Below are 19,210 nucleotides of genomic sequence, written 5' to 3' on the forward strand. Positions count from 1 at the left end.
TGCATGATTTAATATGTGAAAGAAGGTTTAGCAATTCTATACCCTCCTTTGATCCTTTTCTTAGACCACAGCTAATTATAGGCCAGATAAGCTTTTTCTTGAAAGAATAAATTGGCACATTTTCAAAGGAAAGTGTTATTATCAAAGGAATAAAAAATGATCTGAAACTGGCAGTGATGTTTTGAAATCTCAAAATCACATTTGTCAAGATGGCCCTCCACGTTTTTATTTCTGCAGTAACCCAGGTAGAGAACAGAACTTGAAAAGGACTGCTCTACTTGGCTTCTCCACAGCTACCTAATATTTTTCAAAACCCGTATTTGCTCACAAGTTCACAATGAAATCGTCTGGTCAGTCTGATTTTCTTTTAAAGACAAATAAAAACCTCCAAAATTTGTATCTGGAAAAAAAAACCCTTCAAAAACAAGCCCATAAATCATATTCATGCTAAGATGACTGTATGAAAAGTTAGATTAGGTAGTATCTGTTAAAAATGAACAAATTAATATCCAGAAGCTTCTCTTACCTCCTTCTGTGCATGCTCTGTGACATTGTTTCTGAAAAGATATGAATCAAGACATTGTAAGAAAGCAGATAATGGTCTCCATTCAATTAATTAAGACATGAGTGGGAACACATTTTGGTAACTGCTCAACAATCAAAATAATCTTGGTGCTATTGCCTTAACATTAACAGTTTATCTTAAAAATAAAAAGAAAATATTCTTTTCCTCATGTCAAAACTTAATAATAAGCTCTTCAAAGAAAAAGAAAAAAAAAACCCTAGAAGAATTTTTTGAAACTCTGAAACCAGATGGGTGTCAAAATGTTGTTGTAATAAATACCAATTATTGCATTCATATGTACTTAATGATTTAAAACATACAACCATGCAGTTCCAAAACGGGGTTTCGACTAGGCAAAGTTGGGGTTTCTTTTCCCAGGCATAGGATGGGATGGGGGGAAGGCTGAACTTTTACGGAGAAACAGTGCATTCCCCCACTTTTGAACAGTGCCTACGACCGTATCTGAAAAGAAGGCGTAGATTCTCAGTCACCCACCAGGAAATGCCTGATTCTATATCTTTTCATATTTTCAGTTTTCTCCTCTGCCACCTTTCATTTTAAGGACGTGTTTCCATGTTACCTGCTCCTTCGTGTCAGATACATCTACGTACTGACCTCAGACTGGTCTGTCCTTGAAAGCGTTACCCTGTTGGTCCAGGCCGTGGGCTCCCTCCCGGCATGTTGGGAGTCTTCTCCTACCCCCATCCCCCCGCAGTAGCTGTGTATGCCTTTATGCACTAGCTATATTTCTCTCTCTGAGGCATTAATTCAATGCAGCTGGCATCTGTCACAATAGAAACACCCACTCTCATCTGTTTCTATAGACGATGTCGGAACAAGTGGTAATGCATGGTATGTTGGACGTTTTATAAATTGCCGTGTTAGCATTAGTGGTATGCGAGGAAGGGGGTGGGAGGTGGCCACCCCACAGAGCTGCCGATGGGATTCTTACAAAAGAGAAAGCCAGCCAGGGAAGGGCAAGAGGGTGAGAGGTGGAGCATCTCCTGTACGTGGGCTTTCCGTCGATGCCCCGGGTAAAAGTTTCTTAGACATCATTGTACAGAAAGGAATCAAGACCAATTTCTCCATCTGTACAGAGGACTGGGTAAGATGGTGCAACGGTACAAGAGCTCAGGTCTTGAGCCCTAAAGCTTTGCAAATATCCCTTGTCCACTCACGTCCCCCCACAACCCACCTTGTCCTGGGGCTGCCTATGCAACGGGCTGGTCTGTGCAAATTGGACTGATAACCAAACTGAACGAGAATCTTGGATTCAAGGTATCCAGGTGGACTCGGCTTGACGTGAGTCACCCCAATTTCCTTCCAGCCCTTCAAGAGAGAAAGCGGGTCCTCGCTCACCACTTTGTTAGCACTGTCCTTTTACAAATGAAAGTCTCGTGCAGTATCCAAGAGGTCTCCGCTCCGGAGGGCAGCCGGGGAAATGCATGAAACCCTGAATTCTAATAACTGCATGTTGCCATGTAGTTATTATCTGTTGAGACCTACTTCTCCCTCTGGTTCGTGGCCTTCATCTGAATCATCACATGTGTTAATGTGGTTATTAAAAGAAGGCTGATTTTTACCATACCTTCTTCTAGTTATGGGGCAGCACCTTCCTCAGACTTCTCACTGGTCTGGAATAATTGGCCGAACAAAGCCCATGAAGTCACGTATGGTAAAACTCAAAATCTGCCGGTGGAGATCGCCCCCACCTCCACCGCCAACAGGCGTCGTTTTGTATGTTGAAGCCACTGTTTGCCTTAAGCCTTCTAGCCCCCAACTGTTCTTGTGTCAGCTTTTGCAGAACCCTAGGCCAGTGGGTGACTCTTGTTTTCAAATTTTTATCCTGCCAGTAACGGATCAGGCACTTCCGAAGATCTGTTCTGGAAACTTGATGCCCTTCAGACCTTCATTCGGGACTTGCACTGGCCTGAAGAAGAGTTTGGAAAGCACCTGGAACAACGACTAAAGCTGATGGCAAGTGACATGATTGAATCTTGTGTCAAAAGGTGAGCATAGGTGGCCGGACAGGTTTCTGCACCCCTTCCCCGCTGGGCACTGACTTGGGGAAAGGTGAGGGCTCCCACTCTTACAATTGGCCGTAATTTGGAGTGTTTTGGAGAAGGTGGTTGTTTGTCAAATTCAGCTGGAGTGGTGACCACCTCACTGTAGCTTCTATTCACCTTCCCCACGTCTGTCCCAGACCCAGCAAAAGATGGCACAGAATATGGCTGCCAGTTTTTTCATTTAGCTCCATGAGGAAAGTGTCCTTCTTGTCTCTGTATCCCCAATACCCGTTAAGCGTCTGGCACAAAATGTTTAGTTAATACCTATTTGTTAAATATCTGAGTGTATGCATGGGTGGATAGCTGGCTGGAAGAAAGAGAAGCACCTACAGTTCTAGCGCCAGCGTATTCAGTACAGGTAGCAGGCATCTCTTGACTTTCCAGCAATGTGGGCAGGAGCTCCACGACATCATTCACTCTGTATATATGAACTGAGCATGTACCATTTGCCAACCATGAGTTGTCTTGCCTAAAATCTAACTAGATAGCAACAAAGGGGCATGACACATTAAATGTGCATTTTGATTTCCTACACATGGCCTGGGTTGTCACCGTGGCATATAGGATTGAGGTGGGAATGCTGCACCTGACCTTTCTAAGTAGACTTTCCTGAGAAAGAAGAAGAAAATGAGGACAGTACACATCCACTCAACAAAAATTGTTGGGGCTTCTCCTGTGTGCCAGGCGCAGTGCTAAGTTCTTGGCACACCAGGAAGGATGGGAGATCGCATCCCTTCCCTCATGGAGTATCTATTTCTGAATATCAGAGGCAGAAATGAAATCCGTCTGATTTGACATCATTATCATCACCCTGTCTATCCCCAGACACACATCCAAGTTCCCTTTCCAGTTCATAACGGTTCCATTATTTTTCCTCATTCAAAAACACCCAGAATCCCCCAAGCAGCACAGACGACTCTGGGTCTCCAGATGTTGTATAGTTTAGTTGATGGATCAGTTGTGCGTGGTGGGGGCTGGGTTTGGCTGAGAGTGAACTGAGTTCATTATTTTGTATCTTGGAAGAAGAAAAGAGAAGTAATAGCATCAAAACTGGAAACCAAAAGGGCAAAAGCCCTGCACAGCCCCAGGTAGGGGAGCATCTCGGCAGGAATTGGTAAAGGAGCCACATGCTGTGGGGAATCTGGGCAGGTGTCCGATGGCAGTTCTGGAAGCTTAAAATCCTGGTGATTCAGATGTTGTGTTTTGCTCTTTTCTTCCCAGTTTTAGAAGCAAAGGCAGGCCTATTTCTCAAACCAAAGGTCAAAATCTTTCCTTAGGGTTTTGAATTCTACCATTTCCTACCTGGTCTGTATCAGTTTTAGGAAAAGTAAGCCTTTCCCTGTGGCCAAACCATCCCACCAAACACTTCTTGCAGGGCAGTTTCCCTGTGGTGAAAAGTTCTCCCTTCATCTGTACTAGCGGCTACAACGCAGTAGAAAGAACCCTTACTAGCTTCTGATCTGTGTACGCAATCGTACAGAAAGACATGTATGCCCTTCTCTGAAAAGCCAGGCTTCTGAGTAGGGAGGAAGAAATAAGGAGATGCTGGGAGGAAAAGGGCATAGGGATGTGAAAGGTCGATAGTGACTCTGTTTTCTCCCTTACCACGTGCCTTGGTGTGCAGGGGCTTAGCTCCCTGACCAGGGGTCGAACCCACCGTGCCCTCGGCAGTGAGAGCTCGGAGTCCTAACCATTGGACCACCAGGGAATTCCCCTGACCACGTGTCTTTATGGATCAGCCACCTCCAAGAGTGTGAGCTACTGAAAGGCACGGAGTGTATCTTGTTCATTTTGAACTCCTCTCCCTCCCCGGGGCCCCGCCTCATGCCTGGCACATAGTGGCTGTTAAGTAACCTTTTGTGAACAGAAGTTGGTCAGCTGCACGTGTACACCTGGCACTGGACACATAAGTACCCCCATGTCCCTTTCGGTGGAGGCCCCAGACAAAAGCAGATCAGGGCAAACATAGGGGCACATGTCATCCCCAGACCTCCAGATTCAGAAGGTACAATGTGAAGAAGTCCTTGGAGGTTGTAAGACATAGAATCTACATGAGTAGAGCCTGGAACATTTGCTTTCCTCTTCGGGACAGAATAAAAGGACCTTGTTCTAGAAGGGCGAGGACATTATTGCATAGATGTAAATATGCAATGCCCAAAAGTCAGTCAGGCACTCGTTTCCAAGTTTCTCAGCAATTGGAATCATTCATTTGATGGACTCGATGGTGCCGCTTCTCTAGTCTGTGTCAGGTCCTGCGCTCCACACAACATAAGGCACCCTGACTGCCCTCAGAGAGTCAGTGGATTAAGCGACCTCTCCATTCTTGGCTTTTCCTTCCCATGGAGGCCTATCAGTCATATTAATTTTGCATTCAGCTTCCTCTTTTCACAGCCGCACACTCCAAGGGCTATGAACAGCTCTCCTGTGAAAACAGAAGATGATTGCTTCATTGTAAGGGAGTGATTTAGCATTTCCATTTCTCAGATTGGGCCGGAACTGGCACACAAACCTCAGAAGATCAGCACAGGGACCTGTCCAAGTCAGGCCCCATCAGGCCCCCTTTTCACAAAACCAGAAAGTGATGTATTTTCAACGTAGCTTAAAATGATCATCATGATTAGAAAGCTTCTTCAGTGCACCGAGTCTTTGGAAGCCAAGATCATTTATCTTTAACATGATCATATAATATATAGGAGTGTTTTAAGAGGCTTTTTTTTTTTTTTAAGTTTTTTTTTTTAAGAACTGGGCTTCCAACCTTAGAAATTATACTTGGCTTCCCTGCCTGCACCCAGGGTGTGTTAGCAAGCTGGCATCCTTTCCTGAGCTAACTAGCTGTGTGGTCCTCCCTATGCACTGTTAGAAAACTGCTACAAATACCTCTTAAAGCAGTGCTTTCCTGGTGGCTGCATGATCTCCAGAACCTGACTGTGAACAATGCTGAAAAGATGCACTGGTCGAAAGGAGCTTTAATAAAACCACTTACTAACCAGGTGCTTTTCTTTAAAGACATGTCATGATGTGACCCACTTCTCTGAAACCTTTTAAAATCTAACTGGTCCCCTTTACAATGCTGATATCAAGGATTAAATCTTACCCCTGTATTACCAGCTGTCCATGTCGGACTAGGGTTTTCCTGTGTGCAGTTAGCACATTGATGGGAGCATAATTTGGCCTGTGTCAAAATTATGTCACCTTACGTTTCCACCGTTGTACGATTCTTGAAGTGGTAAGTATATTATGATATTTTTACTTATAAAAATAACATATTCTTATTACAAAATAATACATTGACATTGCAAAAACACACAAACAAACATAGTGGAAGCCCCCTGGGACCACTCCTCCTAATTTCACTCTCCTCCCCAAAGGGAGCTATCTTATTTTTGTAGTCTTTAAAGCAATGTAATAAGCTTGTTGGATTTTTTTTTTTACGTCACTCTCTTTCAAAACCAGAAAGGAAAAAAAAAAACCAAACAAAACAATAAGTGTAATTTAAGATATTTCCCCCCATGAAGTTTTTGAAGTTTAGAAGCTGTTTTTGGGGGAGGGGTTTTGCTGTTTTTTTTAATGAAGTGATTCAAGGTAGTCGGTTGCCAATATGAGAGAACTTATATATGCTATAATGCTATAATTGGGTTTTTGTTCATTCATTCATTCTCGTGCAATTAGGGTTCTCCATAGCATGTCAACTATAGACAGAAATACGCCAAGCTACAGGTGTTCCATGAACTGCAGAGAAAGGAAGGGTTTTACATGGCTGTCTCTGTGAATAGGCCTTCCTTAGCTGGGAAAGTCATTTTCAAAAGAACACATGTGAAGTCATTGTCGATTGAAACTGATTACAGCCTTCAATTTTCTTTTTCACTGACCACTCGGAAAATGTCTCCTCCACCTGCTGCCATCTGGATGCTGAATTGGTCTTTTCCTACTTTGTTTTAATAGAACCAGGATTGCATTTGAAGTTAAGCTGCAAAAAACCAGTCGATCAACAGATTTTCGAGTCCCACAGTCAATATGCACCATGTTTAATGTTATGGTTGATGCCAAAGCTCAATCAACAAAACTTTGCAGCATGGAAATGGGCCAAGAGGTAAAAAAAAAAAAAAAATTACGGATTTTCCACCCCTCCATTGATCATGTAGAAGAAAACTTCACAAATTCCTTCCATCTACACTAGTCTGCTAGTTTCAGAAATATACTCTAACATTTGTGGATTAAGCCACAGATGAATGTTTGGTATCTATTTGTTAAGTAAATTTCTAAGGCATGTGCTGGTGACTATGCCAGTCACTTGGAAGTGATTCTTGGCTGGGGTTGGGGTGACCGTAAAGTTCCCTTAAGTCAGATGAAGTTTGATGACCTTATTTATTAGGCTGGCATCTCCAACAGATCTGTTGGCCAGAATGCAAGTCATTTTCACACTGGAAGTGCATTTTATCACTTTGAACATCTGGACAGCAGGAGAGAGCTCTTCCTAGTATCATGCAACTTCCAGGATGTATAATGTTAGATCACCCTGCTACTCAGTCCCCAGCCAGCAGGCTTTGAATTTCCAAGAAATCACAGGCTTTCCATTTTCCTTAGATTGAGTTGATTGTGAATCTTCCCTGACCAAAAGTTTAGTCCTTTGCTAAGTTTCCAATTCCAAAGTGGTATTTAAAATGTAAAGGAGAAAGAAACAGCAACTTGGGCTTGATTAAAGACTATCATGATCATTTTTCTCCGATGGCCTTAAGCCAGCTAGATATTCATATACCAATTTAGAATTAATTCAGAAACATTTCTGGCAACTCTCATGTTGTTGCCAATTGGCATAAATTGCTCCTAAATCAGATCTTACGATACCAGCCTTATATGCTCAGAATTTTTACTAAATTATATTTGCTCCTTATTCGTTATTTATTTTCTCTCTCAGCACCTTCCATTTTTAAATGTGGGTTGGTGGTATTCTCTTCCTGGCAAGGTCATCTCTAACCTTCTTTCCCCTCCAAATCAGCTTCCTCAACCATCCCTGTTAGCTGCTGCCCCTGATGGATTTTCTCTTTGGGTACCTTGCCCCAGGGGCTGTGTTCTAAGCCCTGGGGTCAAATGCAAGGTGCCAGTGGCTCTCTTTCCTGGCTCCATTTGCTGCATGAGAATGATCTAGAGCAGTAGTTCTCAAATTTCAGGGTCTATCAGACTTATCCAGAGAGCTTCTTAAAACCCAGATTGTTGGGTCCCACCCCACGAGTTTCTGATAGGTCTGGGGTGTGGTCCAAGAATTTGCATTTCTGACAAATTCCCCAGTGATGCTGGTGCTCCTGGCTGGTCTGGAGACCACATTTTGAGAACCACTGGCCTGGAGCCCCAGCATCCAAAAAGAGTTAAGGAGAAGAGCTGAGGTACAAAGGACAGCCTCCTGAGGAAGGCTTGGGTTGGGTGTCTAGACCCTGGGTCTCTTGCCCTGGCTGTGCTGCAGACTGGACCTGATCAAGTCACTCGGCCTCTTCAAACCTCAGTTTCCTCATCTGTAAAATGATGGCACTATTCTAGTTTCACTCAGGCTGTTTTTAGCTATAGACTCAATTCTTCAAACCTTACCAAGAAGGCCAGCATATGAAATGAATAAAATTAGAGCTGTTCTGAAATGGGGGGCAGGAATTCAAGGAAGAGGGGGCCCAGAGCCCAAGCTACCCTATTTCTCTTCACACTGCCCCCCAGGCACCCCCCCCCCACTTCTCTGGGGGACTCGGAACAATCTCGTAGGCTTCACAGAGCCCACTGTAAAAACCCTGTTTTTAGTGATCTCTAAAGTTCATTAAAATCCCTTTGAATTCAAACTTCTCAGGGTCCCATCCCTTTAAAATTGTTTTCCCTTTGAGCTTCCTTTTTAAACACTGAGATATAATTCACATACCATAAAATTCACCCTTTTAAACAGTATGATTCAGTCATTTTTAGTATGTTCACAGAGTTGTGCAACCGTCACCACAGTCGGTTGTAGGACATTTTCATCACCCTGAAAAGAAACTCAGACCCATTAATAATAATTCCCCAACCCTCCCTCCCTAGCCCTAGGTAACCACCACTCTTCTAGCTGTCTCTAAGGATTTGCCTATGCTAAGCATTTCATATCAGTGGGATCTCATGTGTAGCCTTTGGTGTCTGGTTTCCTTCACATGGCATAATGTTTTCAAGATTCATCCATGTTGTTGCATGTATTAGTACTTCCTCTTTATAGCTAACTGGTATTCTATTACATGGATAGACTACATTTGTTTATCACTTCATCAGTTGATGGACATGTGAGTTTCTTCTACATTTTAGCTGCCTTGAACATTCCTGTACAAGTGTTCATGTGGACCTAAGAGTGCAATTGGATATATACCTAAGAGTGAAATTATCGGGTCATACGGTAACTCTGTGTTCAACTTTTGAGGAACAGCCAAACTTTTTTGCAAAGAGGCTGCACCATTCTACATTCCCGTCAGCAATGTGTGAGAAATCCTATTTCTCCACAACTTAGCCAAAGCTTCTTATTATCTATCTTTTTTGGTATCACCATCCTAGTGTGTGTAAAATGGTATCTCATTATGGTTTTGATTTGCAGTGATATTGGCCATCTTTTCATGGGTTTATTGACCACTTGTATGTCTTTGAACAAATGTCTATTCATTCAAATCTTTTGCTCATTTTTAAGATTGGATTGTTCTTTGTTGTTTAGTTATAGGGGTTCTTTATATATTTTGGATACTAGACCATTATCATATGTATGATTTGCACCTATCTTCTTGCCTTCTGTGGGTTGGTTTTTGTTTTTCACCTTCTTGGTAGTATTCTTTAAAGCATAAAAGTTTTTTTAAGTTTTATGGAGTCCAATTTATCTGTTTCTCCTCACAGCTGCTTGAGATGTCCATTTTCACCGAGTTTCACAAGGATGACACCATTCAGGGTAGGGAAGCATTGTTACACAGGGATGGGCCTCCTTTCCCCCTTGGCGACTTTTACAGTCCCTCTTCAGATTGACTCAATGGTGGCCGCAATTATAGAACTCCTACATGCCTGGACAGATGGCTAAACAGTCTCTTCAAACAAGCTTAGTCACTCTGATCTTTTCTCTTTGAACTGGAGTTTGGGGAGAGTAATAGGAGTTGGGTGGAGGAGTGGAGAGTGGGGGTTGTCAGAAACCCTACTGAAAATCTGATGAAGTGTATGAGGCCATTTCCCAGGAAAAAAAAAAAAATATATATATATATATATATATATATATACACATATATATACTTTCATACAGTTTCACTATACAGTCTCTTATCAGGCCAAACTATAGACCGTGGTTGGAGGTATATACTAAGAAATAACAAGTTGATTTTGTCACAGTGGACCCTGTCTCTCATCTTTACCACTGATTACTTCTGTGCTAGAGTAGAATGCCCTGGGCTTACCCTTGAAGTCTTGGTTTTCTAGACTAACTTGTCCAGTGGCTTAATAACTACATCACATGGACTCTACCCCTTAGCTACCAGACTGTGTGACCTCGAGCAAGTCACTTATTCTCATAACCTTGCTGTCGTTTGTCAAATGAGAGATAATAGCATGTAACACACACCCTCTGAGAGTCATGCAGCTTGTCAAAATTGGTGATAAGGCTTCCTAATTTCTGGATGTAAGATTAGAAAGTTGTCTTGGATATTCCCAAATAGTAACATTTTTGAGGCTAAACTACTTCTTTCTGGACATTGTTCTATTTGATATAATAGAAAAGACTTCATGTATTTACCCCTAAATGATTCAAGGTGTTTTGTTGGGTTTTTTTGTTTTTTTTAATGAAAACAATAACTGAGACTCATAAATGTTTCCCAGTTTCCCAGAACTAGTGCACAGACGTCCAGGCTAAATGATCTTTGTTAAGGGCCCATCCAATACTGTATTCTATCTAGTCTATGATTCTTATCCGAAACCTGTCAGTTTCCCAAGCCATGCTAGAGAGACCTGCTATGCCATTTCTCCTTAATGTAACTGAATCAGAGACACCTAAGTGACCAGCTTGTGAGAAATGAGGCCTTTTCTGACCTTAGAATGCCAAGTGACTGAACAGTGAGAATGAAGCCAGACATCATTGTCTGTAAATATATACTTCCTTGAAGGACCTTGCTCTGTGGCTGTGACCTTGACTAGAACTTTATCGGGAAGTCTCATGCAAATGGTCTCTCAATTTTTCTCACTTTGTAGAATGGAGATATTCATCTCCAAAGTAAAACTGAATTGTTAAAGTGAGATTGGCCAAGGGTGGCTGGAAACATCCTGATATTGGGAGAAGTCCAGTGTTTTTATGTAGTTTTCATTTTGTGAATATTGGATAGTAAACTCATATTACAGATCTAGTTACTAGTACCTGCTTCCACCTGGATTCCAACCCCCCTCAGGTATTTTGGACTAGATACCGACCAGGTGATACAATATTCTCCAATTTTAAGATCACTTCCTGAATTTCATCACTGGGATAAAGTCTCATTTAAAGGCAGCTGTTGAAACATTTGTTAACCATACTTTTCCATCTTAAATATTTATTTTTTCATTAAAATTTGTGAAGCACCAATAGAGAGGAAATTGTGTATTAAATAGTTTCTCACTTGGTCTAGTGTGTTTTCATCTCACTTCCAAGGTCAGATGGTCTTCACAGAAAGACAACATACACACAATCTGTTCCATGACAAGGCAAAATGTGCAGCCCAGGAAGTCAAGTGGAATAATTTTCACGAAGTGATTGTGAATTTGCTGCAACTTAGCTCATCAGAAGCAAAAGTAAACTCTCCAAACTTTCCACACCATTGAAGATTAGTAGTTCCCTTGCCATCGTCATCGTCATGATCTAGTGCCCCAGAATATAGCTTTAGGGATATTGTTGTTATTATTAGGGTCAAGTCAATCTAAGAAGGCCAACAGAGAGGACTGGAAAATGCAAAAACAGGAAGGATCCCTTTCTGTACCCATATGAGGATGCAGATAGAACTGGATAGTTCAACTGACTGCAGAAAATTTTGTGACAAGATAGCTTAGTTAGGGGGATGGTAATTAAAAGATGCCCCAGTAGTATTTGTATCCCTTCATGGAGCTTCACATCTGCATGGAGCAATGTCTCTCCCAAGAAAGAGCAGAGTGAAGGCAAAGTACTTACTGTTTCTCCAGAAAAGCAAGTCAATCAAACAAGTCTCCGGAGAATCTGGTAAAAGGAATTCATGTATTTTGTAATTACTTGAATAGGAATGGGGACTGCTTTGATACGTACCCCTTTGCCACGTGATAAGCAGGGTAGATTTTCCCCTGCCCTACTATATATCCCAAAGTAGGTTCTATTTAATTCAAATTATAGTTTACATACGATCAAGTGTATATATTTCACGTGAGTTTAGAGAAATGTATACACACATGTAACCACCATGCTAATCAACTAGTAATTGTAAGAGTAATTCAGCCAGATAGCACTTCTGAGTCTCTAAACCATGTTTCCATGCGTGGTTTCATGACTTTGTTAGGTGAATATGATTTCTACACTCACAACAGGGATAATTCTAGCCCCATTGAGGAGATAAGGAAATAGACCAATAGAGAGGAACATGCTCAAGTTTCCTCTAGAAGTAACAGAATAGTCCTAGCAAACACTTTGTTTTCATAAGTAGAAATTAAGAAAAGTGGAGAGGAGTGGAGGTCATAATATTCACCTGGGGAGAAAGGGAGAGACAGTGGGACTACCTGGAGAGTAGTGGGGACCATATTTGCCATGGGAATATTGAAGATAGGAAGAGGTTCCCATAAACCACCACGTCTCCCTATACTTTAGTTTGGATTCCTTAGAGAATGAAAAGGTTTGAGGTTCCCCCACTTCTGCAGAGAAGGCCTGTTTGTCTTTGGAGAAAGAATGACATTGTTAACTCTTCAGAACAAGAGCCTCAGTCTTTCTTGGTGCAGAACGATTGCTCTTGGCTTTGTTTGCCATTTCAGCCAAGTGTTTCGAGAGATTGTTTCTCTTCTCAATGATGCTCTTTGCTTGGTTAGAAGCTCCTCCTTTCATATTTCATATTATTTTGCCTGCAACTAGCTTTCCGGAGTTAGTTAAACCTTGTAGTTAATTTAATATAGGTGGATCATTTCTAGCAATTGCAAAGAAAATCTAGCGGAGTGAGGCAGTCTCATGAGAAGGGAAAGTAAGCATGTGATTCTGGATCTTATCTCAAGACCTAAAAATGAATTTGGAGCCCCATCAATACTCCTGAAATTCTTTTGCTCTGACATCTTTCTTTGTGTTTCTAGCACAGAATTCTGCAGATAGTTTTTGCATTTACTTTGAGGTTTATCGCTCTGACTGGTAAATCCTTTCACAAAGCTAGCAGTAGAACCAACATGGGTCCTGATTTATCAGGACTACACAACATGGGCCATTCACTTTATTATTTTCCTCTAATCAACTAAAAGGAAAAACTCAAATGAGATGACTCATCTCTCCCTACCCTTATCTTCTCCATTACGACCTTGAACAAATAATAATATTTGAATTGCAGTTATAGTTGACAAAATGTTTTCACATGTAGGTAGACCCTCAATTCCATCTTCAAAATAGATTTATGAGTCTGAGAGCAGGACTGGCAGGAAAGGACTTAGCCCTGGTTTTTTTAAATAATAATAATAATAACAATAGCATAATGATAATAATAATAATTGAACAGACCTGCTAAATATCTTCATAGAGAGTTTGCCTCATTCCCTTTCCAAAATCAGTAATTTGTACTGGCTTCGCCCCTTCTCACTGGTCCGGGGTAGTAGTAGTATTACCTGTTTTTTGTTTTTTATTTTTACAGATGAGGAAACTGAGCTATATTTTCTTAGACATCATGACTTCCCAACTTTGCACTGGAACTTTACCTAGGTCTTCCAGTTATAATCCAAATTCACCTATGACTTTAAGTGAATTAACCTAATTCACATCCCTTTGGTCACTTTCAATAATTCTGACTGCCAGTTATCAGAATATCAAACCACATTACTATGGCTTATTATTTCTGTATGTTTTCATAACTTTTTGGATGGTTTGTTTAATTTTTATTTTTCTCATGTGTCCTTTTGTCCTAATTTTTATTTGCACTGTTCCTTTTTCTTTTCTATTCCTAATTAATCATCCTTCTGAAAGTTTGCTAAAGAGTGGGTAAGTGCATTTTCCTTTCCAAATATCAATGTTTGCCTTGTTATTTTTTATCAAGGAAATATGGAATAATTCAAATGGATAGTAAAATGAGCTAATAAATATCAAGGAGCTGGCACACAGCATCTCTTGTTGAAATCGCTTTTCCTTTTTTCCTGGCATTTATAGCAGATTTTTGTTGGTGTGGGGTTGGCTTTTGCATTACTATTTAAGTTTAAGTGACAGCGGCAGTTCGAGAAATTGAAAAACTTAGCAGCCGTCTCAGGAGAGGCTCTAAACCTGGGTCTGCTTCTCCACAAATGAAGAAACTAAGTAGCTGCCACAAGGGTTCATAAAGAGACTCTTTGCCCTCACACTGAGTCAACACTTGGAGGTAGAACCCGGGAGCTCTGAGGCAGTAACCCAAAGGACCTGATGGTTTGAGAACAGTTTTTGCAAAATCAGTCAGTGTCTTGGTCAAATTCCCTTTGGAATCTGTGGCTCCCTGAGTCACATCACCCAGCAGTTTCCCAAAGAGAATTTTCAGCCTCTCTATTAAATCACTGTGGTATCTTGCTTTGTAAGACCCAGATCAGCACACTGCCAGACCAGCCCTTAAGCCATCCATGCATGCTGTTTGTCAATGTGTGTGTGTGTCTACACGCATCAAAGCCAGCAAAAGCTTTGGGTGAGGAACAATGCGCCTGTTAATTGTTTTGAGAGCTTCTGATCTTTCTCCATCAAACACCTGGAGTCAGAATCGTACAGCTGCTTCTGGGACTGTGGAAATAGACTGGGTCCCATGGCCAGGTTTTACTAATAAATTGCGTTGTCTAAAAATTGCTGACGGATGCAATGCCATCACCTCCCAAACATGCTAATATTTGTCTTTCTGTGTTCCTCAGCATCAATACCATTCAAAAATAGATGAACTAATTGAAGAAACTGTTAAAGAAATGATAACACTCTTGGTTGCAAAGGTAACCTTCAGCTTCAGGTGAAAAGTTTCATTGTGAACATTGCTCTGTTATGTCTGCGTTTCCAGTAAAATATGACACGTTAAAAAGTTGCGCTGGGCACTTGCATTTCTCAGGAAATAAGATCGTACGTCACCCAGCCGCAGCTCCGAATGATTTTTCTGATGATTGCGAGCGTGTGAAAATGAATTGATGAAGCGCCATTTGTTACCTTAATAAGAATTTGTCCCTAAATGTTGCACTAGGTTATGCAGGAGATATTTGTTTTGTTTTTCAGCCCCGACAAAGTTAGATTTTTAAGAACAGAAAGTTAAACGGTAATAAGGAATTCTGCCATCATGAAAACCCCCTTTCCGCTAGTTTCACATGCAGTGAGAGTCATAATAAAACATAAAAGTCAGATAAAGCTATTTCAGTCACCCTCATGAATTATAGAATTTTAACTAAGTAATGCTGAATGGGAAGACATTTATATTTGCCAGTGCTAAACTTCTGTTTCCCCCAAATTACTGATAAAATACAAATAAAAATAGATTGGATTAAATGTAGTGCTAATATGTAACGTAAAAACTGCTTTGCACAGTTTTGGATTTTGAAAAGTGCATTTAATATTATCGCATGCTATACACAACTCAATAATATTTTGTCACTTTGCACTTCTGTAACACTCTATATTTGCAATCACATAATAATGAAGAGAAAGCCGAATAAGTCAGATATTTCTATGTAAAGGCAGTCTATTCCTTTCCCCAAAGACGGGAACCAAATAATAGAACTTAAAAATGATCGAGGACTCATTGCTGGTCTCTAAGCGGTTGGGAAATGTTGCTTTTTCTTGTGAACAATCATCGTTTGAAGTAATCATTCTTTTTCCTTTTTTGCTCTTTTACTAGTTTGTTACAATCCTGGAAGGAGTGCTGGCAAAATTATCCAGATATGACGAGGGGACTTTGTTTTCTTCTTTTTTGTCATTTACCGTAAGTAAAGAGCTGCTTTCTTTCCTGGTTTTTGTTCTAGTTGGGGTTTGGGTTTGGGTGTGGGGAGGCGAGCTGTTGTGTCATTTTGGTTTGGGTTTGTGAATATCTGTTAATTGCAGTCAACTACCAATGTAGAATAAGAACACAGGGAAATAAGGAGAACATTTCATGACAACAGGTAATCCAAAATCATTCCTATTTAGTTTGTGAATATATAATATGTATGTGTGTATAAGCATGTACATAGACACACACACGTACGTCTCTATATGTATGTATCCAAAGAAAGGGTTGCCGGCTACGCCCACCTTAGCTATCTCAGGGAGACCATTTAATGTTTCCCGGCTACCGTTTCCTGCAAATGAGGAAAATTAATTTTAGAGGTTACCAGTGGAGACCTACAAGTCAGATAGAGCTTGTAAATAGTTTTTATTTGGTCCTCACTGCGTCAGGTACACTTTTCTTTACTGAATTAGTTGCCCACATTTAAGCATCAGGAGGATTCAGAGGTGTCTGTATCCCAGGGTTTCCTCACGAAGTGAACAGTCGGCAGCCCTGGGTCTGCACGTGTGCACTGCAACAGTCTACTGGAGCTCAGTCGGGTAGTCCCCACAGACCAGGCATGTGTTTGCCAGTTCCCTGTAACCCCCCTCCTGACTGTTCTGCTCATTCCCCTACCTGCCTGGGCTTGGGGACACTGGAGTTCACAATCTCTGGAGCAGATGATCCAATCTGTACACGTCCTGGAGAGCTCTGATTCTGTGCCAGAACTGGGCATGTGCATGGAAGTGAGTTAGGTCGTGGGCAGAAGCCAGCCTAGTTCTCTGTAGGTAAGTGATCAGTGGAGAAGGTCGCTGTGAATGGGCTGCCTCAGGGGCCCAGTTCTCCCATCCTTCTGTGCTAGGCAGGCCCTGCAGCTGTGTGCTTTCTTGCCCTTTCTGATGGCAGGGTTCTTGCTGGCTCTAAGACCATCTGTTTTCCTCTAACAATGCGGTAAGAAAGGCGATCAATTTAGGACCCACTATCTATGGGTCTTTAAAGCAGCCTTGCTATCTGTGGGTCTTTGAAACATCTCTTCTAGGAGATGAAGAATCTCCTAGAGAGGCAATGAATGCCAAGGCAAAGCCCAGCACGGGCCAGGGAGTAGCACGTGATCATCTTTGGAATCCAGCAGAACCGGGTTCAAATCCCATTACCTATCTTAACCAGCTGTGTGATCTAGAGAGGTGTCTCATCCTCTCTGAGCCTGAGTTTGGTTTTGATTTTGGTTTGTAGGAGGCATGCTATTGTGTCCTTTTGTTTTTGGTTTATGTATGTGTGTGTTAATTGTGGTCAACTACCAATGTTGTATAGGAGTGGGGAGTAGATAATATCTTCCTTGATGAGCTGTTGTGAGGATAATAATGAGAGTGGAAGAGCTTAGCATGGTCCCCAATAAATGGCGGCTATTATTAATAAAAGATAACTAAGATGATTATTATACAATGCAAACATACATGCCATGCACGTAAGTTCTTCCCAAATATACCCCTACTTTGGTCTTTCCCTAACCCACACGTTAGATTTCCTGGGGATTAAGGGAAATGTAGACAGAAAACATTCAAAACAGTGTTTAGATTGTATGTGTACGCACATTACCTACATGCCCAGCTTGTTTTGATGTACAGCTCTGACCTTCCCAAATATAAGGATTGAACTCAATCCTGGAAGTGCGATGGCCTTGGTCTCTGGAATTTATTGGCAAAGGTGGGGTGGGAAGAGGATGGTGACGATAGGAGTTCTATTTGATTCACTCAGTAGAACCACCCGTAATGTGTCAGAGCTGAAAGGAAACGTATCCAACCCATTTCTCTGACAAACAAAAAAACACAAGGGACAGAGAGGGGGAGTAATCTGTCTAAGGTCACACAGCAATGGGAAGAATGGGGACAGGAGACCAGGTCTTCTGCCAGCTTCTCCCCACCACTGAACAGCTTCCTGGAGAGAGTGGGATTCAGCTGGCAATCGCCTGTCACTAGAAGGCAGATGGGCAAATGAGTTGGGAAGATTCATAGAGAAGGATTCAGGGCACATGAGTGAGGAATATTACAAAGTCTTTCGTTCCTCAGTGAAGTCATGGAAATGGTAAAAAGAGGCAGAATTAAATGCAGCTTTTCTGGAAAACATTCCCCTGACACCCACAAAAGATACCACTTTCTTTGAGTCTTCCTTTTGAGCAACTGTTTTTACTGCACTGCATTCGAACCAGTGCAAACCGGAAAAGCCCCTCTGCTCTTTCTCGAGCAGAATTCAATCGCCAAGGGCCCACCCTAACTCCCGACCTTCCAAGGGAACTAGTGAAAGGTGGGGGTGGGGGTGGGGGGGCGGCGATATCAAGGACACGGGGCCAGGGAGATTCTCACGGGAGGATTAGAAACAAAGAAGACCTAGCGTAGCCCATGCGGGAGTTTTCAAGCCGAAATTCTCATCCTCTCATCTCCCTTTTCGGAGACATTTTACAGCCGCACAGCCTGCCTCGTGAAGTCCCCATAACCACGGAACACTTCGGGGCTGTCGCTGGGCCTGTGACTTCCCTTCCTTAGTGACACTTCTCCCACGTACTTGGCTACCCCAAGGCCAAAAGCACCCACTTATCATTTGCAGCCTGTGTTCTCATCCCTGCTGGTGTTCCAGTGTTGGAGAAGGCGAGCTCTGCTGAGAGATGGCAGGAACTTCTCCACACGTGGATCCGGAGCTCCTGCCCAAATTCTAAAGGGCCTTTGAAGACTTCCTGCAGCCCAGTGGTATTAATTACCCCGGAGAGGGGTGGAGGTATAAGGGGAGAGCAGAAGCGGCAGGGATTGCGGAAAGAGCCTTGAAATCAAGGGTGAGAGAACCAGCTGTGGGTCCTGGGACCCCGGACAAAGGCATAGAGATGGTGCCGACACCCTGGCAGGATCTCCTTAACTCTGCTCCCATTTCTGATTCAATTCTTCGAGTATTACTGTGCACTTACCATGTCCCCACCTCAGCGGGGCTGCCAAGTCTGAGCCATGTGCTCTGCCCCCCAGAAAGCTGACAAGTACTGACAAATGTGCCACCCTTTCCCCCTCTTTCTCCTGCGGAGCGCCTCCTTTCCTGGGTGGGCTTGATTTCGTGGTCCAAGCCAGACATTTTGGAAAACGTCTGCAGTGGCACAGAGCAGGCAGGAATATTTATTTCTCGTCTCCATCTGCATTGCTTCCTCTCTTGGAGAGGAGCTGGGGGGAGGAGGGAGGAGGAGATGTGGCTTCTCCGTGCCAGCCCGAGAGGCGCCCAGGCACACCCCTCCTCTCCTCCATCCCCAGCTCCAGCAGCGGTAGCAGCCTGGGATTTAGGGAGGTTAGCCTTTCGAACTTCTGAAAGATCAGCCCAGTTGGAAGCCACAATTAACAACTATCCGCCCATTCCCCCACCCCCACCCCCCCAACTGCAAGATGTGCTTTTGTGTG

The 19,210-nt window shown here is 42.4% G+C and overlaps 1 protein-coding gene across 20 annotated transcripts in view; it reads left to right on the forward strand.

Annotated features, from left to right (window-relative positions):
• Positions 1-19,210, forward strand: part of CADPS (calcium dependent secretion activator) — an 804,342-nt gene that overhangs the window by 719,608 nt on the left and 65,524 nt on the right. For all 20 annotated transcript variants that reach the window (XM_060307918.1, XM_060307911.1, XM_060307913.1 and 17 more), the window contains 4 exons: positions 2,419-2,574; positions 6,574-6,721; positions 14,692-14,766; positions 15,657-15,740. In XM_060307918.1, the coding sequence (XP_060163901.1) occupies positions 2,419-2,574; positions 6,574-6,721; positions 14,692-14,766; positions 15,657-15,740 (463 nt within the window). The remainder of the gene's footprint in view (positions 1-2,418; positions 2,575-6,573; positions 6,722-14,691; positions 14,767-15,656; positions 15,741-19,210) is intronic.

Source organism: Globicephala melas, chromosome 11 (genome assembly GCF_963455315.2).
Source record: "Globicephala melas chromosome 11, mGloMel1.2, whole genome shotgun sequence".
Classification (NCBI taxonomy): domain Eukaryota; kingdom Metazoa; phylum Chordata; class Mammalia; order Artiodactyla; family Delphinidae; genus Globicephala; species Globicephala melas.